Raw genomic sequence first — 16,691 nt, 5'->3', positions numbered from 1 at the left:
GTGCTGTGTGGGGGTTGGCTCCAATATCTGTGTCTCTCTGTGGCATACTTGGGGAGAAACTGTGTCTGACATTTCCCTGTATGTGTGTGTGTGTGTTTTAATATCTCACATATCCATGTCATATGCTGCAGAAGAGGTTTCCTCTCAGGAGGCATCCATTCCATGTACACAGGATTGTAATGCTTTGTCTCAGATCCCTATTGTTGAGCCTGAGTGGTTAACTTCTATCAAAGGAATGATCTCTCAGATCTCTACTAGGGTAGCTAATACTGAGACTGAAACTCAGATGTTGAAGAAGTCTATAGCAGTTTGGTCAGGCTCTGTTCCTGTTCCTGCAAAAACCCCAAGCATGTTCCCACAGAAATGTGCACTTGCCCAAATTATGCAAGATGACACAGATACCGATTCTGATACTACAGACGGTGATGGGGATGTGCTGAGTTGGGTGGCATCTCTTGCTAAGGAGGTGCAGCTCATGAGTAAGGCCATTAGAGATGTGTTAAACATTAATGACACAACACCTGCGCAGGTTGAGGTGGCTTACTTCACTGACAGTAAGAAAGCCTCGCTAACCTTCTCTGCATCTAAAGAATTAAACGCTATATTTGAAAAATCCTGGGAAAACCCGGAGAAAAAATTCTAGATCCCAAAGAGGATTCTGGTTGCTTTTCCCTTCCATGAGGAAGATAGGAAAAAAATGGGAAAACCCACCCATTGTTGACGCATCTGTCTCCAGACTGCCTAAAAAGGTGGTTTTACCTGTCCCTGGATCTACCGCGTTAGAAGAACCGGCTGATCGTAAAATTGACACTACGCTCAAATCCATGTTCACTGCTTCAGAGGTGGCGTGGATGGATTTCTAAAGCCATAGTAAAGTGGTCAGGCACATTACTAGAGGATTTGGATACAATGGATAGAAGTGACATTGAATTGTTTTTACGTAGCATACAGGATTCTGCAGGGTTCATGGTGTAATCCATGAAGGACCTGGGTACGCTGACTGCACGGATATCTTCCATGCTAATCTCAGCCCGCAGGGGAATCTGGCTACGTCAATGTTCTCCAGACGCGGAATCCAGGAGACGTGTGGAGAACCTACCCTACACAGGTAAGGCTCTTTTTGGTGAAGCGTTGGATGCCTGGATTTCCACGGCAACCACGGGTAAGTCACCTTTCCTTCCCTCTGCTACACCTTCTACGAAGAAACCATTTTCTTCAGCTGTGCCGCAGTCCTATCGGACCGCTAAGGCAAAAAAGTCCAAGCCTCCTACCACTTTCTTGAGAGGTGGTCGTGCAAAATCCAAAAAGGGCTCCCAGGACCAGAGATCTGATTCTGGTTTCTCAAAATCCTCAGCATGACGATGGACCACAAAGCCTGGACGGGCTGGTGGGTACGACACTCAGATGTTTCAGACACGTCTCTGTGTCGTTTGGCCTGGATCCTTGAGTACAGGATATTGTGTCCCAGGGGTACACACTGGAGTTTCAAGAGCTCCCGCCTCACCGATTCTTCAAATCAGGCTTGCCAGCTTTGCTGACAGACAGGGCTATACTGCAGGAAGCCATCCTAAAATTGGAAAAGTCACAAGTCATTGTCCCAGTTCCACCGCATATGCAAAACAAGTGTTATTATTCAACCCTTTTCGTGGTACTGAAACTGGATGGTTCGGTCAGACCAATTTTGAATTTGAAATCGTTGAACCCTTACTTGAGGGTGTTCAAATTCAAAATGGAGTCTCTCAGAGCAGTGATTTCAGGTCTGGAGGAGGGAGAGTTTCTGGTTTCCCTGGATATCAAGGATGCATACCTCCACCTTCCAATTTGGCTGCCGCACCAGGCTTATCTCAGATTTGCACTGTTAGACAGTCACTATCAATTTCAGTCACTGCTATTCTGCCTCTCAACAGCACCGAGGGTGTTGACCAAGGTGATGGCAGAGATGATGGTTCTCCTCCGCAGACAGGGGGTGAACATAATCCCATATCTGGACGATCTGTTGATAAAGGCATCATCCAGGGATACGTTGTTGCAGTCCATTGTTCTCACGACTCATCTGTTCAGGGAACACGGATCCTGAACCTTCCAAAATCACATTTGGAGCCGACCAGGAGGTTATCTTTTCTGGGAATGATCCTCGACACGGAAGTGCAGAGGGTGTTTCTACCGGAGGAGAAAGTGTTGGAGATACAAATAATGGTCTGGGTTGTCCTGAAGCCAGCCCGGGTTTCGGTTCATCAGTGCACCCGCCTTCTGGGGAAGATGGTGGCCTCTTACGAGGCTCTACAGTACAGAAGGTTTCATGCTCGAGCCTTCCAACTGGATCTCCTGGACAAGTGGTCGGGATCTCATCTACACATGCATCAGAGAATATGTCTGTCCCTGAAAGCCAGGATTTCACTCCTCTGGTGGCTGCAACTACCTCACCTTCTGGAGGGCCGCAGGTTCGGGATTCAGAACTGGATCCTTCTAACCATGGATGCAAGTCGCCGGCCCTGGGGTGTAGTCACTCAGGGGGAAACCATCCAAGGATGGTGGTCAAGCCTGGAATCCAGTCTTCCAATAAACATTCTGGAACTAAGAGCTGTCTACAACGGTCTTCTCCAAGCGGCCCATCTTCTGCGAGATCGAGCCATTCAAGTGCAGTCGGACAATGTAACAAGGGTGGCTTACATAAACCGACCGGGCGGAACGAAGAGCAGAGCTGCAATGTCAGAGGTAACCAGAATCATCCTCTGGGCAGAAAAGCACGCGTTGGCGCTGTCAGCAATCTTCATTCCGGGAGTAGACAACTGGGAAGCGGACTTCCTCAGCAGACACAATCTCCATCCAGGAGAGTGGGGACTCCATCTGGAGGTGTTCACGGAGGTAACAGATCTTTGGGGTGTACCTGAAATAGACATGATGGCCTCTCATCTCAACAAGAAGCTTTGGCGTATTGTTCCAGGTCGAGGGACCCGCAAGCCGTGGCGGTGGACGCCCTAGTGACTCCTTTGGTGTTCCAGTCGGTGTACGTGTTTCCCCCACTTCCACTCATTCCAAACATTCTAAAACTCATAAGGAGAACAAGAGTTCAGGCAATCCTCATTGCTCCGGACTGGCCAAGAAGGACTTGGTATGCGTATCTACTGCTAGAAGAGCCGAGGCCTCTTCCTCTTCAGGAGGACCTACTGCAGCAGGGACCATTCACTTTTCAAAACTTACCGTGGCTACGTTTGACGGCATGGAGGTTGAACGCCAGATATTTGCTCAGAAGGGCATTCCGAACAAGGATATTCCTACCCTGATTCAGGCTAGGAAAGGCGTAACGTCTAAACATTACCATCGTATTTGGAAAAAATATGTATCTTGGTGGAGTCCAAGAAGTTTCCTACGGTTGGAGTTTCAACTGGGATGGTTTCTCCTCTTCCTGCAAGCAGGTGTGGTTGTGGGCATGAGGTTGGGATCCGTAAAGGTCCAGATTTCATCCCTATCCATTTTCTTCCAGAAACAGTTGGCTTCCCTTCCTGAGGTTCAGACTTTTCTGAAAGGGGTTAGGCATATCCAGCCTCCCTTTGAGCCGCCTGCGGCGCCCTGGGATCTTAACTTGGTGTTACAGTTCCTCCAATCGGATTGGTTCGAACCTCTACCAGAGGTTGAGGTTAAGTTTCTCATGTGGAAGGCTGTCACTTTGTTGGCCTTAGCTTCTGCTAGATGTGTGTCAGAGTTGGGGCTTTGTCTTGTAAGAACCCCTACTTGATCTTCCATGAGATAGAGCTGAGCTCCGGACACATCAGCAGTTCCTTCCAAATGTTGTGTCTGCATTTCATATCTACCAACCTATTGTGGTGCCAGTTGCTACTGACTCCTCATTTTCATCAAAGTCCTTGGATGTTGTAAGGGCTCTGAAAATCTATGTGAAGAGGACTACTCGTCAAAGGAAATCAGACTCTGTTTGTCCTGTATGATCCCAAGAAACTTGGGTGTCCTACTTTTAAGCAGACAATCTCTCGCTGGATCAGGTTCACTATCCAGCATGCGTATTGTACGGCAGGATTGCCGTGTCCTACGTCTGTTATGGCCTACTCTACTCCTAAGGTGTTTCTTCCTGGGCGGTTGCCCGGGGTGTCTCGGCTTTACAGCTTTGCCGAGCGGCTACTTGGTCTTGGTCGAACATGTTTGCAAAGTTCTACAAGTTCGATACTTTGGCCTCTGAGGACCTGAAGTTTGGTCAATCAGTTCTGCAGGAGCATCCGCGCTCTCCCTCCTCCTGTGGACCCCAGCATCCTCTAGGACATAAGAGAAAATTAGATTTTAATTACCTACTGTTAAATCCTTTTCTCGTAGTCTGTAGAGGATGCTGGGTGCCCGCCCAGCGCTTCGAGATCCTGCAGTGGTTATTTAGTTTAGTACTGCTTAGTTCTTGGTTAAGTCCTGTTTGGTTACTTGGTTAAGTAATATTGTTCAGCCATTGCTGATTTTTCAAGCTGGTTAGCTTGGTTTGCCTTGTATGTGTATGCTGGTGTGAATCTCGTCACTATCTTTGTAATATCCTTCTCTCAAAGTTGTCTGTCTCCTCGGGCACAGTTTCTAGACTGAGTCTGGTAGGAGGGGCATAGAGGGAGGAGCCAGCCCACACTCTCAAACTCCTAAAGTGCCAGTGGCTCCTAGTGGACCTGTCTATACCCCATGGTACTAATGTGGACCCCAGCATCCTTTACCCACTACGAGAAAAGGATTTACCGGTAGGTAATTAAAATCCTATCCCCCCCCCCCCCCCTTTTAACTTAAACATTTATTTAATTGTACTGTTATTGCTCACTTTATTTTCCTCTATACTCTCAGGAAGTGATATCTCTGACACTGGTGGGAGGAGCCAGTGGTCCTATAAGGATTTATAAGATTCCACTGTAGTAGCTGCCACATTTGGGGTAACATGCCCCAGGGTTTCTCTACCCCACTAATCAATCCCCACCCTGATTACCTTGTTTTGGTACCATTATAATAAACCACGTTCTGACTGCATACAGTGTGCAACCCTACTTTTCATACAGAGTTTTTGTGGCATCCATGCAATGCCTCTACAGAGTATAGATATGTCCTCATACTCATAGCCTCAATACATCATGCTGACATAGAGCATCTTTTTTACATGAATTTTGCAATGTTAATTGCAGTGACATGTGATTAAGATGCACTTTGAGAGAAAAGACATTCGGCGCATGCAGTGTTGCGCAGGACCTGGTGCTCTGAGAAGGAATATTTGATGCAACTGCAGCAATAGTGGATGAGGACAGATCTGTAGTTGCTGGTAGATGTAGTTTTTCCCTTTCTGAGAATTGGCAAAACAAATACAAATTGTGTGTTTACCTGTGTAGCCTGTCCTGACTTTCCAGACAGCTTCTAAAGCAGAGATCTTTGTATTTCATGAACCTTTGTCCTAATACAGAGGAGCTTAAAACATGTCACTGTCCATAACAAAATTACTTAATACCTAGATAGGTTCAGTGTTGATAGTCATGCCAATATATTTTCCACATTTTAGGCAGCATTGTCAGACAAAGCTTATGGGGTATATGCAATTGCGGTCGAATTCCCGAAATTGTCGAAAAACTGGACTTTTTCGCCCAAAAAAAAAAAAAAAATCGACAATGCAATACAGTACTTTCCGTCAAAAAAACGGACTTTCCAAATTCGACTTTTTGAAATTCGACTTTTGTCAAATTCGACTTTTCTGCAATGGTACAAATGTGGCAATTCGACAAAAGTATATTCAATTGAAGTTTGGAAATTCGACAACAGTGCTTTTAGACAGTAAATTTGTCATTTTCAATCCGCCACACTTTGGTGGGTGAAACTAATAATAAAAAAAAAAATTAAACATGTTTTTTTTTGTGTTTTTTTTATTGGCAATAGCATATCTATTTATATTAGAAGGGATTAGGTACTTGGTTTGTCTTTTTGGGAGGCACAAGTATTATTTATATATTTTTTATTTATTTTTTATTTTTATGGAATGGTAAAATCCCGGTAAAAAATGGCGTGGGATCTAAAAATCCGGGGGGGGGGGGGGGGGAATGGACAGGGGATCCCCCGTATTTTTAAAACCAGCACCAGGCTCTGCGCCTGGTGCTGGTGCAAAAAATACGGGGGACAAAAAGAGTAGGTGTCCCCCGTATTTTTTACACCAGCATCGGGCTCCACTAGCTGGACAGATAATGCCACAGCCGGGGGTCACTTTTATACAGCGCCCTGCGGCCGTGGCGGGTGACCTCACCGCTGACGCAAAGTTCCCACCATTGAGTATAATGGAGAGGCTTTGCGAGGCGCTGTCTGACAGCTCAGACGTCCAGCCAATAAGCAGAGTGCCAGGACGTTGCGCTCGCTGATTGGCTGAAGGGACCTCGGTGACAGCAGTCACGTGGTGTCCCGGCATTCGGGGAAAGGGGTCTGATGTGTAAACATGGGACCCCTTTCAGTCCGTGGTTCGGGTAAATGCGGTTTGTTTTTTTGCCAAGTACGTGGATTTATATCTGGACACTGGATTGAGGTGAGTATAATTTGATTCACAGGTACCCCGGATTGTCGGATCAGGAGACGTGGTAGTCGGCGGGTCACCATAGGTAAGTATGTGTGTGTCGGCAGGTGTGTAATAAAGTTTTACTCTCAAGGTGTGTGTCTCCTGTTTTTATTTGGGTATTTTTTTCCAGTAGTACTACAGGTACCAGCGGGCCCGGTTTCCCCCCGCATGCTGGTACTTGTGGTTCTCCAAGTACCAGCTTGCGGGGGAGGCTTGCTGGGACTTGTAGTACTACAGAAAAAAACAATATTCTTTACATTTTCTCAAGGCTATCAGCCACCCATCCGCAGCCCTTGGATGGGGGGGGACAGCCTCGGGCTTCACCCCTGGCCCTTGGGTGGCTGGGGGGGGACCCCTTGATTGAAGGGGTCCCCACTCCCCCAGGGTACCCCGGCCAGGGGTAACTAGTTGGATATTTAATGCCACGGCCGCAGGGCGCTGTATAAAAGTGACCCCCGGCTGTGGCATTATCTGTCCAGCTAGTGGAGCCCGATGCTGGTGTAAAAAATACGGGGGACCCCTACTCTTTTTGTCCCCCGTATTTTTTGCACCAGCACCAGGCACAGAGCCTGGTGCTGGTTTTAAAAAATACGGGGGATCCCCTGTCCATTTTTCCCCCGGATTTTTAGAACCAGGACCAGCTCGAATAGCCCGAGGCTGGTTATGCTTTGGAGGGGGGACCCCTCGCCATTTTTATCCGAGTTTTTTCCCGTTTTTACACGTTTTTTAAAAAACTGAACAAATCGGTCAAATCAGCCGTTTTTCGGCAGCGGGACTGTCGAATCCGTTTTCTATTGCATATGGTCAATTTCGGCACCCACTTGCCGAAATTAGCCTGTCGAATTGTGTCGAGTTGAAAAACGGACGATAATTTGCCGGGATTCGCCGCTAATTGCATATACCCCTATGTCTCATATATGTTCTCTTCTGCATCTTTTATTTCATTTCATAGTGTTTCACTTTCTTCTTCTGGAATGTTACCTTGTCACGTGATGCAAAGTGTTTGGCAGGTTCAGTTATGTCTGAGAGAGTAGCTAATTATGTACATACTATAAGCTATATTCTGTTTATCTTAAGTTAAGATTAACCAAAGCCTTCAAGACATGCCACTTTCTTAAACATAACATTATGTCTCTGTAATGGATAAAATAGACAGTGGCACATCCTTGTGAGATAGTCAGTTGTACATCTAATGTTTGGAACACTTTGAATGCTGCTGTTAAGGCTCTTTGTTATTAGTTTATTGCAATTTGCTTACATATAGGTCAGAGGTTCCCAAACGCAGTCCTCAAGGCACCTCAATAGTCCAGGTTTTAGGTATATCTATGGCTCAGCACAGATGGTTAAATCAAATTGACTAAGGTGCTAATTAAGTCACCTGTGGCCAAGCATGGATACATTTAAAACCAGGTCCATTGGGGTGCCTTGAGGACGGCGTTTGGGAGCGTCTGATATAGGTATTATGAGCCATTCATTATTCTAAATCTCTCAATCTCAAAATGCTGTTTTCTTGGGACCAATGTATTTTTCTTCATTCTTCTTTGTTGGAGTACATCTAGGCTTATTGTCAGACTGTTTAAAGAGCTACAATCTTTTCTTAGACTTGACTATCAACTACATATAAATGTTTGTTTCTGCTGCGGGGTACACTGGGCTCCACAAGGAAAGACATAGGGGTGTAGAGTAGGATCTTGATCCGAGGCACAAACAGGCTCAAAAGCTTTGACTGTTCCCATAATGCACAGCGCCGCCTCCTCTATAACCCCGCCTCCCTGCACAGGAGCTCGCGGGACCCGTACTTTATCGCGATCCTGCGCAGTCAGTGGGAGGCGGGCCGCCCGCTGGCGGTGGACACTGTGGCAGTACAGGCGATCCCACTAGATCACCAGGGTATAGGTGCAGGTCAGGTTTTCCCTTAAAACCGTTTTACTAGTAGCCCACAGTACCCGGTGGTTTTGCCAGCAGGGGGATAAGGCTTAGACCTGGGGCCCCTCCCCCAGCCCCAGGGCGCCATTTCCAGCAAATGTTCCCGCCCTGGAGCTGCATATCTGTCTCTCCCTCACTCCCTGTCAGTGTTTGGGCACCATTTCTCTCAACTACACTGTTCCTGGGACTGCTTGGGCAAATCCTCCTGTGTAAAGCCGCCTGGTTGTCAGCGCTGTGACTTTACATGACACTTAAATATTCTACATGTCAATTAGACAGTGTTAGTTAAGAAAGAGTGCATTTAGTCAGGGTTCTCTGGTACAAGTACCCTGTGATATACATCCAGTTCTTACTGTGCAGTGTTATATCTATTGACTACATAGCTATATAAGCTGGTCCAGTGCAGTATTATTGTTAGTAATAACCTCTGCATTAACTTTGACCATATATGTGTGCATTAGCTTGCTGAGTAGTTTCCATTTCGTGTCTCTCACTCAACTTGCTATCCCTATATTCTATAACCTGAGGGGGCTTGGTGCGTCAGGTTGTATAATTATATAGGATTTTTACAAGATATACTCTAATACGTATTTTTCTCTGGGATTTTAGTCACCATATCTCTCCTGTATCTCTGCTTGCGCTGACCACACTGCGCAGGGGTTTGGGCAAGAGGTATTGTGTTGCTGCCAATTGTACTGTGTTACCTGATACTGCAAGTTATATCATGTCTGCTTCTGACGGTAACGGTTCTGGGGCTGAACACACTGCCGGTGTTGCTGACGCCACAGATCACTATGAGGAGACTACAGCAGCTGTGGGCTCTGGTTCTGGGGGCTCCTTGCCCCCCAGTGGGACTGTGGCAATGGGGGTACATAATGACCCACCATGGGCTACTTTCTTCACGCTTCTACATACACTAGTTACTAAACTAACACCCCCTATGGGACCTCCTATGCCGGTGCAACCGTATGTGGTCCCCGCAGCTAACCTGCCGTGGGCGGATAATTTATCTGCTCAATTGAAGAAGTTGAACCAGTCTTTGACTAATTAAAAAGCCTGACTCTCGCTCGCCTAAGACCAAGGGGTCCTCTAAGCGAACTCTTATCTCCTCACAATCCACTGCTGTCACTGACACCTCGTCTGATGAAGACGGCACTTACTCTGACCCCACAGATTCTGACACAGATACTGCTGATGGGGAGGGTAGTTCACATATGGATGTTCCTGATCTTTTGGAGGCTATTAAGTTAATTTTACATATTACGGATGATCCCGAGCCATCCGACCCTCCTAAGAAACCAGATAGGTTCAAGCGTCAGAAGGTGGTTAAACAACATGTTTTACCTCACTCTGACCACCTAGTGGATATATATGTCAGGAACCCTGGGGAAACCCGGGTAAGAAGTTTGTGCCTCAAAAGAAGATGCTGGCTCGCTATCCCCTCGTGCCAGAGCTGTCTAAAAATTGGCTAACGCCTCCTCCAGTGGACTCACATGTGGCTAGGATGGTGGTTTCCTCAGCTCTACCTGTCACTACCGTCACGTCTCTGAAAGAGCCTACGGATAAACATGTGGGGGTTGTCTGAAAGCTATTTACACCCTCACGGGTGCTGCACAAAGGCCCACTATTGCAGCGACATGGACTGCAGAGGCTATTGAAGCATGGGCCCTAGAGTTAGAAGCTGAAATTTCTTCTGACCATGCTAGACAATGCTTGTCATATATTGTCACAGCTTCTCACTATATTAAAGAGGCGGCTTCTGATGCCGGTATCCTAGCAGCCAAGGCCTCTACTACATCAGTCCTGGCTTGCCGGATATTGTGTCTGAGATCCTCGTCTGTGGATCTGGATTCTAATAAAACCCTGGAGGTACTCCCTTTCAAGGGAGATATTCTAGCCACCAGATCTGCTAGCGTCAGGTGCCTTTTTTTTTTTGGCTGAAATGTCTCATTTGCAATACAATGCAATTAGGATGCACCAAGAGACTCTGCTGATTAATTTGCTATATGTTTGTAACTGTGTGCAAATTAGTCTGTATACGAAGTACAACAAAACTTGGCGTGTAAAAAAGCCACTGCTGCTGCATTGTAGCTCTTTGTATACTGATTCAGATTTGGTCTCACACACATACAGTATGCAAGTGTTGCATAATTTAATCGGCACAGTCTCCTGGTGCGTCATAGTCGCATCGCATTGCAACTAAAATGCTATTTCAGCAAAAAGTGCCAGTTGCTAGCAGAGTCTCACAGAACCTGACACACTGACAGGCTGTTTGGTGCAAATGCAACAATGATGTGTAAATTTGTTTTTAGGATCCATCAATAACAACACATAGAAACCCAGGCTGCAGTCTAAATGGATTACTTTTTTAATGATCAATTCCTCTTATTGTGTGTGATGTATTTTGTATTTTAATGTTTTAAAAAAGAAAAATAGTTAAAATGAATATAGTGATCAAAACAAAACTTTGGTGGGGTGAATTAATTTAGCCACTGTAGTTTACAATGAGCTAATTGATGCCCGGGGCTATTTGAAATTAGCAGTTATCAGGGATTTTCTGAATGCATCTGAGCAGACGTAAGAATCAAATCCATGATAACTAAGGGGTTAAAGGGTGCCGTGACCCTGTTATCTTGTCACTGATTCTGTGTGTTCACGCCCATCAAAAAGAGGTTCGGGTGAAAGAGGCTGGATTTGAATAGTCTTGTGCAATAAAGCCCTAGGCTACCACCCTTTTTCACCCCGTTAACTTAACGGGCTGATTGAATTTGCCCCTTGGAATCTAGTGACCAGTATTGTTGAACCCAGAGTTTTTTTTACTGCTATATTTTTGTATTTCTGTTGTCTCATTAGTACTTGTAGATTAGATTGCATAAAATAGTTATATGTACTCATTAACGAAGATTTGAAGTAAACAAAATTAATGTCTTATTTTTATACTAGTTTCAAAATTTGTCTGAAAGTATTGTAGCAAATGTTTGTGGATGGATTTAACAATTACAGACTAATTCCCGTCATCTTTTGCTCCAGGCTTATGGCATGTCTGCCCTGCCTTTGATCTTGATTAAAGGTACAAGAAATGCACATTATGAACGTTTGGAAAACACTGAAGATATTGAAGAGGTGGAACAGCAAGTTGCAAGATTGAAATCAAAGGCAAGTATCATAGGTGTTCGTTTTTTGTTTTTTTAAAACAATACATACTGTAATACTATCTTGTTTTCCATGCCAGTGATGTGTAGATAGTCATGTGTACAGTTTAAATGATCTCAAATTACAGTAACCGCTATAAAGATCTCTATATACATTATTTTATATGTGTATATTTTTATTTTATTTATGTATTCTTGTTTGTGGTGATAAAGAAAGGATTTGTCTTTTAAATTAGGCTAATTACCGACATGACAATCTCATGTCAAGGAATAGCTAGTGATCTCAAGTTACAGTATAAACCTAATTCAGCAAATTATCATATTTTACATTGTCACCTGAGTTGCAATAGTATACAGATGTGTCCTCCTACATCATTGCTGAGGTCGTTCCAAAAAACAGCTCCCTTCGGCATGCCAGTCCCCGTGATACTCTGCTAGCATTTTGGCCTTTATTCCCCGAAAATGCGTATTCGCTTTCAACTAGGAAGCCCATGAGCCTGTGTTGATTAATTTGTTATGCAATACTTTTCCGTGGCAGTTTCCGTTGTGCTTCCTATACAGCCTCAGTCACACACAGATATACTGTACAAGTGTCGCATCAGATTAATCAGCGCCATCTGCTGGTGCATTCTAGTCTCCTCACATTGTGATAAAGACACTCCAGAAATCTCGAGGCTAGATATGAGGACACATCTGTAGGATAAGAATGTATAAACCAGCATGTTTGTAACTGCTGTACAGTCTGTTGCATATGTAACAAAAAGATCTGACTGTGAAGACAGTGGAATTCAATTGTTATATTGCGCCAGATCTCCTGTCTAAAGTGATGAGAGATTCTGGGGCCATATTTAATTGATCTTTTATATTGCCCTGATCGCTCCCAGGGGTGCCCAAATGGGTCACTTTTTGTGCATTTCATCTCTCCACTCCTGGGGGGTGCAAGCTGAAATGCAGATACCAGCAGCCATTGCACCTGAACGGAGCTACAATTGAATAGCTCCGTTGGGTGCCATCTTGTGGCTGCTTTCGCAAAAAGAATTAAATCTTGCCCATAGATTTGCTTGACCGTGACTGTACATAATCATTATAACTATAAATTTGCAAAACTCATCATTGGGTTAAAAACATACTCCTTTCGTGATGGGGTTAATAGCAAAAGTGTTTATCTGCACGTTTGCCAATTTTCTTACTGCAGCTTGAGGCATGCTACAATTTGAGCTGAAAGTATAAACCTGGGTACCCACTATGATAAATCATGTGATATATTGGTACCTTTGACCAGTCTGCATCATTCACTGCCATCATGCATTGAACTGCCCATTTGGATGCACTGTACATCAAATGGGACGATTCCACGGCTGATGTGGTGTTATGCACCATGTAACAATACATTGTGCTGTTGTGCGTGTACATCGCATTGCTGGGTGGTACAGTCTCTAAGGTGTGTACTCAACTTTAGAAGGACTGCTACTTAAAAATGCTAATTTGGCATTTATGGCAGTTACCAATGACAGTTAAGTACCTCTGTTGTAATTATAGTCTTTGATTATAGCTAAATATTAGCTGTCGTAAAACACATTCATTTGAATAACTTGGCTACAACAATATTAGTCTTTGCAGTAAGAACTGTGACTTCTAGATGGCTTAAATTGCTCTGATAATTGGCAATAGTGCCCGCTGGAGTGCTCCAGTCACTGACAGCTGCACATAAGTGCTGACAGTGTCTTAGTATTATTTGTTGTGTCTTCTGCCTGAGCTAGGAATAGTAACATCACAAAAGGGAAAATGTCAAGTCATCTAAATCTCTTAACTTAGATGTATAAAGTGCAGATACTGGGCCCTCGCAGAGTATGGTGACCAGACTCTCTCTTACCTGAGGTCCACAATATGGCTCTCGCCATTTTGGTCTGAGAACAAGAGGTCCAGGAATAACTTTTACAAGGAAGTGTACAGATCTTCTCCATCAGAAGATGAAGCCCAAGTTCATGAACCAGATAGGCCCAGGGTTGAAGAAATCAAACCTGGAACGCATGTTCTTGTTAAGTTTGTTGGAGAGCGCAACACACCATATCGATATGTTGCTGTCTGCCAGAGTGAATTGGAAGATGATGGTGAGGTTAAGATCATGTGTCTGAATCTGGTTGGCAAAAGTGGCATGTGTTTTAAAGTGGATGATTCTGATGTATCATATGTGTCATATGATCATATCCTGTATCTTTTACCAACTCCAAGGCTAATAATGCAAGGAAATAGAATGGTGTATGATTGTGATACAGAAATTGGTGTGTATCAAGACCTAGGACCCAGAGAATGCACTTTCATCAACATTTTTGCCTCATGTAAGCTGAGTTACCATACCCTGTAACCTGAGTTACCAAGATTTTTTTTTATAAATAATTAATTTCTTATCATAGACATGTGTAATATGTTATATCATCATCTATGATTTAGTGGCTTTTTCATAAATAAATTGTAGCAACTTCACACCTCAATAAGAGCAGAAATATTACATTATGTGATCTTAAAAAAAGCTGTGTCTTTTTAGTGTAACCTGAGTTACCACACAAAAACAATTTGTATTAATTTATGTGCAATTATTTTTCATTGTTTGAACATTTGAAAATAAAGAAGAATGTATTATTAGTAGGCTAATCATTATTTAGTACTCCTAAGCATATTTTATGTGGTAAAAATATTGGTTTAAATGTCAACTTAGAGTGCCACTTGTAACCTTTGTTACCATGGAATCACCCTAATGCAGTTTTTATATATTCACATGAATACCCTAACAATGTGATCCCTTGAGTTTTTGAATTAAACTTTTGCAAAATTAGAATGATTACAAAATATAAAAAAACAGTCTATCATATGAATACAGCAATTCTAAATAATGTAAAACTAATATCTGTATTTAAAGGGCCAGCAATTACCATGGCACAAATTCTTTAAATTAAACCAATATTATTATTTCCGATGTTTCCTAATATTCCTTATTGTAAGAATACATTTTTATTTAGTTGTAGGAATAGGCCTAAGATTGTCTCTAAAGGGGAGATTCAACTAGGCACGGGGTTTACCCCACAGCTAATTTAACGCAAAGTCCGATTCAGTTGCAGTAACTGCGGGTGCCCAATGTGACAGTCGCCACTGGCAGGATTTTTCCTCACATCCTCAAGTAACTATGAGAAAAAAGCTGCGTTAAAAACATTTTATCGTGCAGGGAAACCCATAGATTCCGGCACTTTGCACAAATTCTGTGGTTTAGCATTTGTTAACCCAGGGTTTACTGTGCAGGGAAAATACTGATTTAATTGAAGTTGTTTCCCATGTGGCAAACCCCACACCTAATTGAATTCCCCTTAATGGCACAACCTATGAATAAGATGCATAATGTAACACACTGCACATAAAAATTATATATAAAATGTAATGCATAGAAATTAATTCAAACAAATTCATGTGAAGAACAACCTATAAATACGTAGGTGTGTAAAGGGAGATAAAAATAGTAGTGTCCACGCTAGGCTGTTTTAGCAGGGCATTGTGCCCTGCCCAATTTAAAAATGGCAAAATATGCACTACGTTTTTAGCAGAGCCCTGCTACAACAGCCTGCCCTGTGCCTTCCCCACCTGTGGGTCGCAGTGTCCCATGTTTGGGAAAAGTTGCAGTTGATGATCACCGCCGAAAACAGCCTGCCCTGTGCCTTCCCCACTTGCGGCCACAGTGTCCCATAGGTGGCAAAAGTTGCAGTTGATGATCACTGCCGGGTGAGTAGATGCCGTGCACATTGCATCTTTTCACAGTCATGGAAAGGCTTGGAGGCAGCCCAGCATGTCCTTAATTGCTGGGCACGCCACCTCCATGACCATCCATGCCATTTTTTTGGTCGCACGCACAGTTGCCCTACCACACCATAGCGCCCTGCCTTAATGCTTGTGGGAACACTAATATAGTGTATACTGTATATTATATTTATCATTTTGTAGCATATTTATTTTCAATTGGCGGATAGGAAATTCCTTATTATTTAGACTCTTCATTGACTATTACTGTCTAGACTAGTGAAAAACATTTATCCATATTTTGATCTTGTATGAAAGTAAGGGAAGTAATTTGCAAGAAAAGTTTGACTTACTGGTTTAAGTTTGGAATGTAATTTATTATTATTATTCCCAGTGCAAGGATGGCAGACCATTATCAAGTAAGGACAGACAAAGCCTTTATAAACTTGAAGAAAAGCTGAAGACGTTGCAAAGGAGAGAGCGACATCTTGAATATCATGAAAAGAATTGCTGGACGAAATGTTGTAGTATCATGCGGCCATTTAAGGTAAAGTGGAAAACCCAAATCGATTACATTCCAATCATTACTTCAGCTGAATGAACATTAAGATTTTGGACTATACTGGACCTGTTATTAACTAACAATGTGGAGATAATAGCGAATACCACAGTAGGCGAGACCTTGGGTAACAGTGATCATAATATGATCACATTCGACATTAGCATTCAAAAGCAGTACTCTAAGGGTACAACTAAGACTCTTAACTTTAAAAAAGCTAATTTTAACATGCTGAAACACACACTAAAGGATATAGATTGGGGAACTTTGTTCCAGGGAAAAAACAAGGCCGAAATGTGGGATGTTATTAAAACGATGCTTTTCAAATATACCCATAAGTGCATCCCCTTGGGCAGTAAAAATAAGAGTACTAAATTCAAACCAATGTGGTTAAACCAAAAAGTTAATGAAGAGATGGATAAAAAGAGATGAGCATTCAAAGCTTTAAAATCAGACGGGAAGGCGGAGTCATTCCAGTACTACAAGGAATCTAACAAAAAATGCAAAAAGGAAGTCGGAGCAGCTAAAATAGAAAATGAAAAGCAAATCGCTAAGGAGAGTAAAACTAACCCTAAAATGTTATATAAGTACTTAAATGGTAAGAGGCTAAAAAAAGAGAATATAGGACCATTAAAAAGCAAACTGGAATTCCTGATAAATGACGACAAAGAAAAAGCTGAAATATTGAACACATTTTTCTCATTGTTTACTAGAG

General features: G+C 43.3%; 1 protein-coding gene across 1 annotated transcript in view; it reads left to right on the top strand.

Moving 5' to 3' along the window:
* LMBRD1 (LMBR1 domain containing 1) overlaps positions 1-16,691 on the top strand; it is a 677,250-nt gene that overhangs the window by 363,620 nt on the left and 296,939 nt on the right. Inside the window, exons 8-9 of the mRNA XM_063916757.1 lie at positions 11,513-11,638; positions 15,812-15,964. Of these exons, the coding sequence (XP_063772827.1) occupies positions 11,513-11,638; positions 15,812-15,964 (279 nt within the window). The remainder of the gene's footprint in view (positions 1-11,512; positions 11,639-15,811; positions 15,965-16,691) is intronic.

The sequence above is a fragment of the Pseudophryne corroboree genome, chromosome 4 (assembly GCF_028390025.1).
Source record: "Pseudophryne corroboree isolate aPseCor3 chromosome 4, aPseCor3.hap2, whole genome shotgun sequence".
Classification (NCBI taxonomy): domain Eukaryota; kingdom Metazoa; phylum Chordata; class Amphibia; order Anura; family Myobatrachidae; genus Pseudophryne; species Pseudophryne corroboree.
The sequence above is the reverse complement of the archived record's forward strand: the minus strand, read 5'-3'. Positions and strand labels throughout refer to the sequence as shown.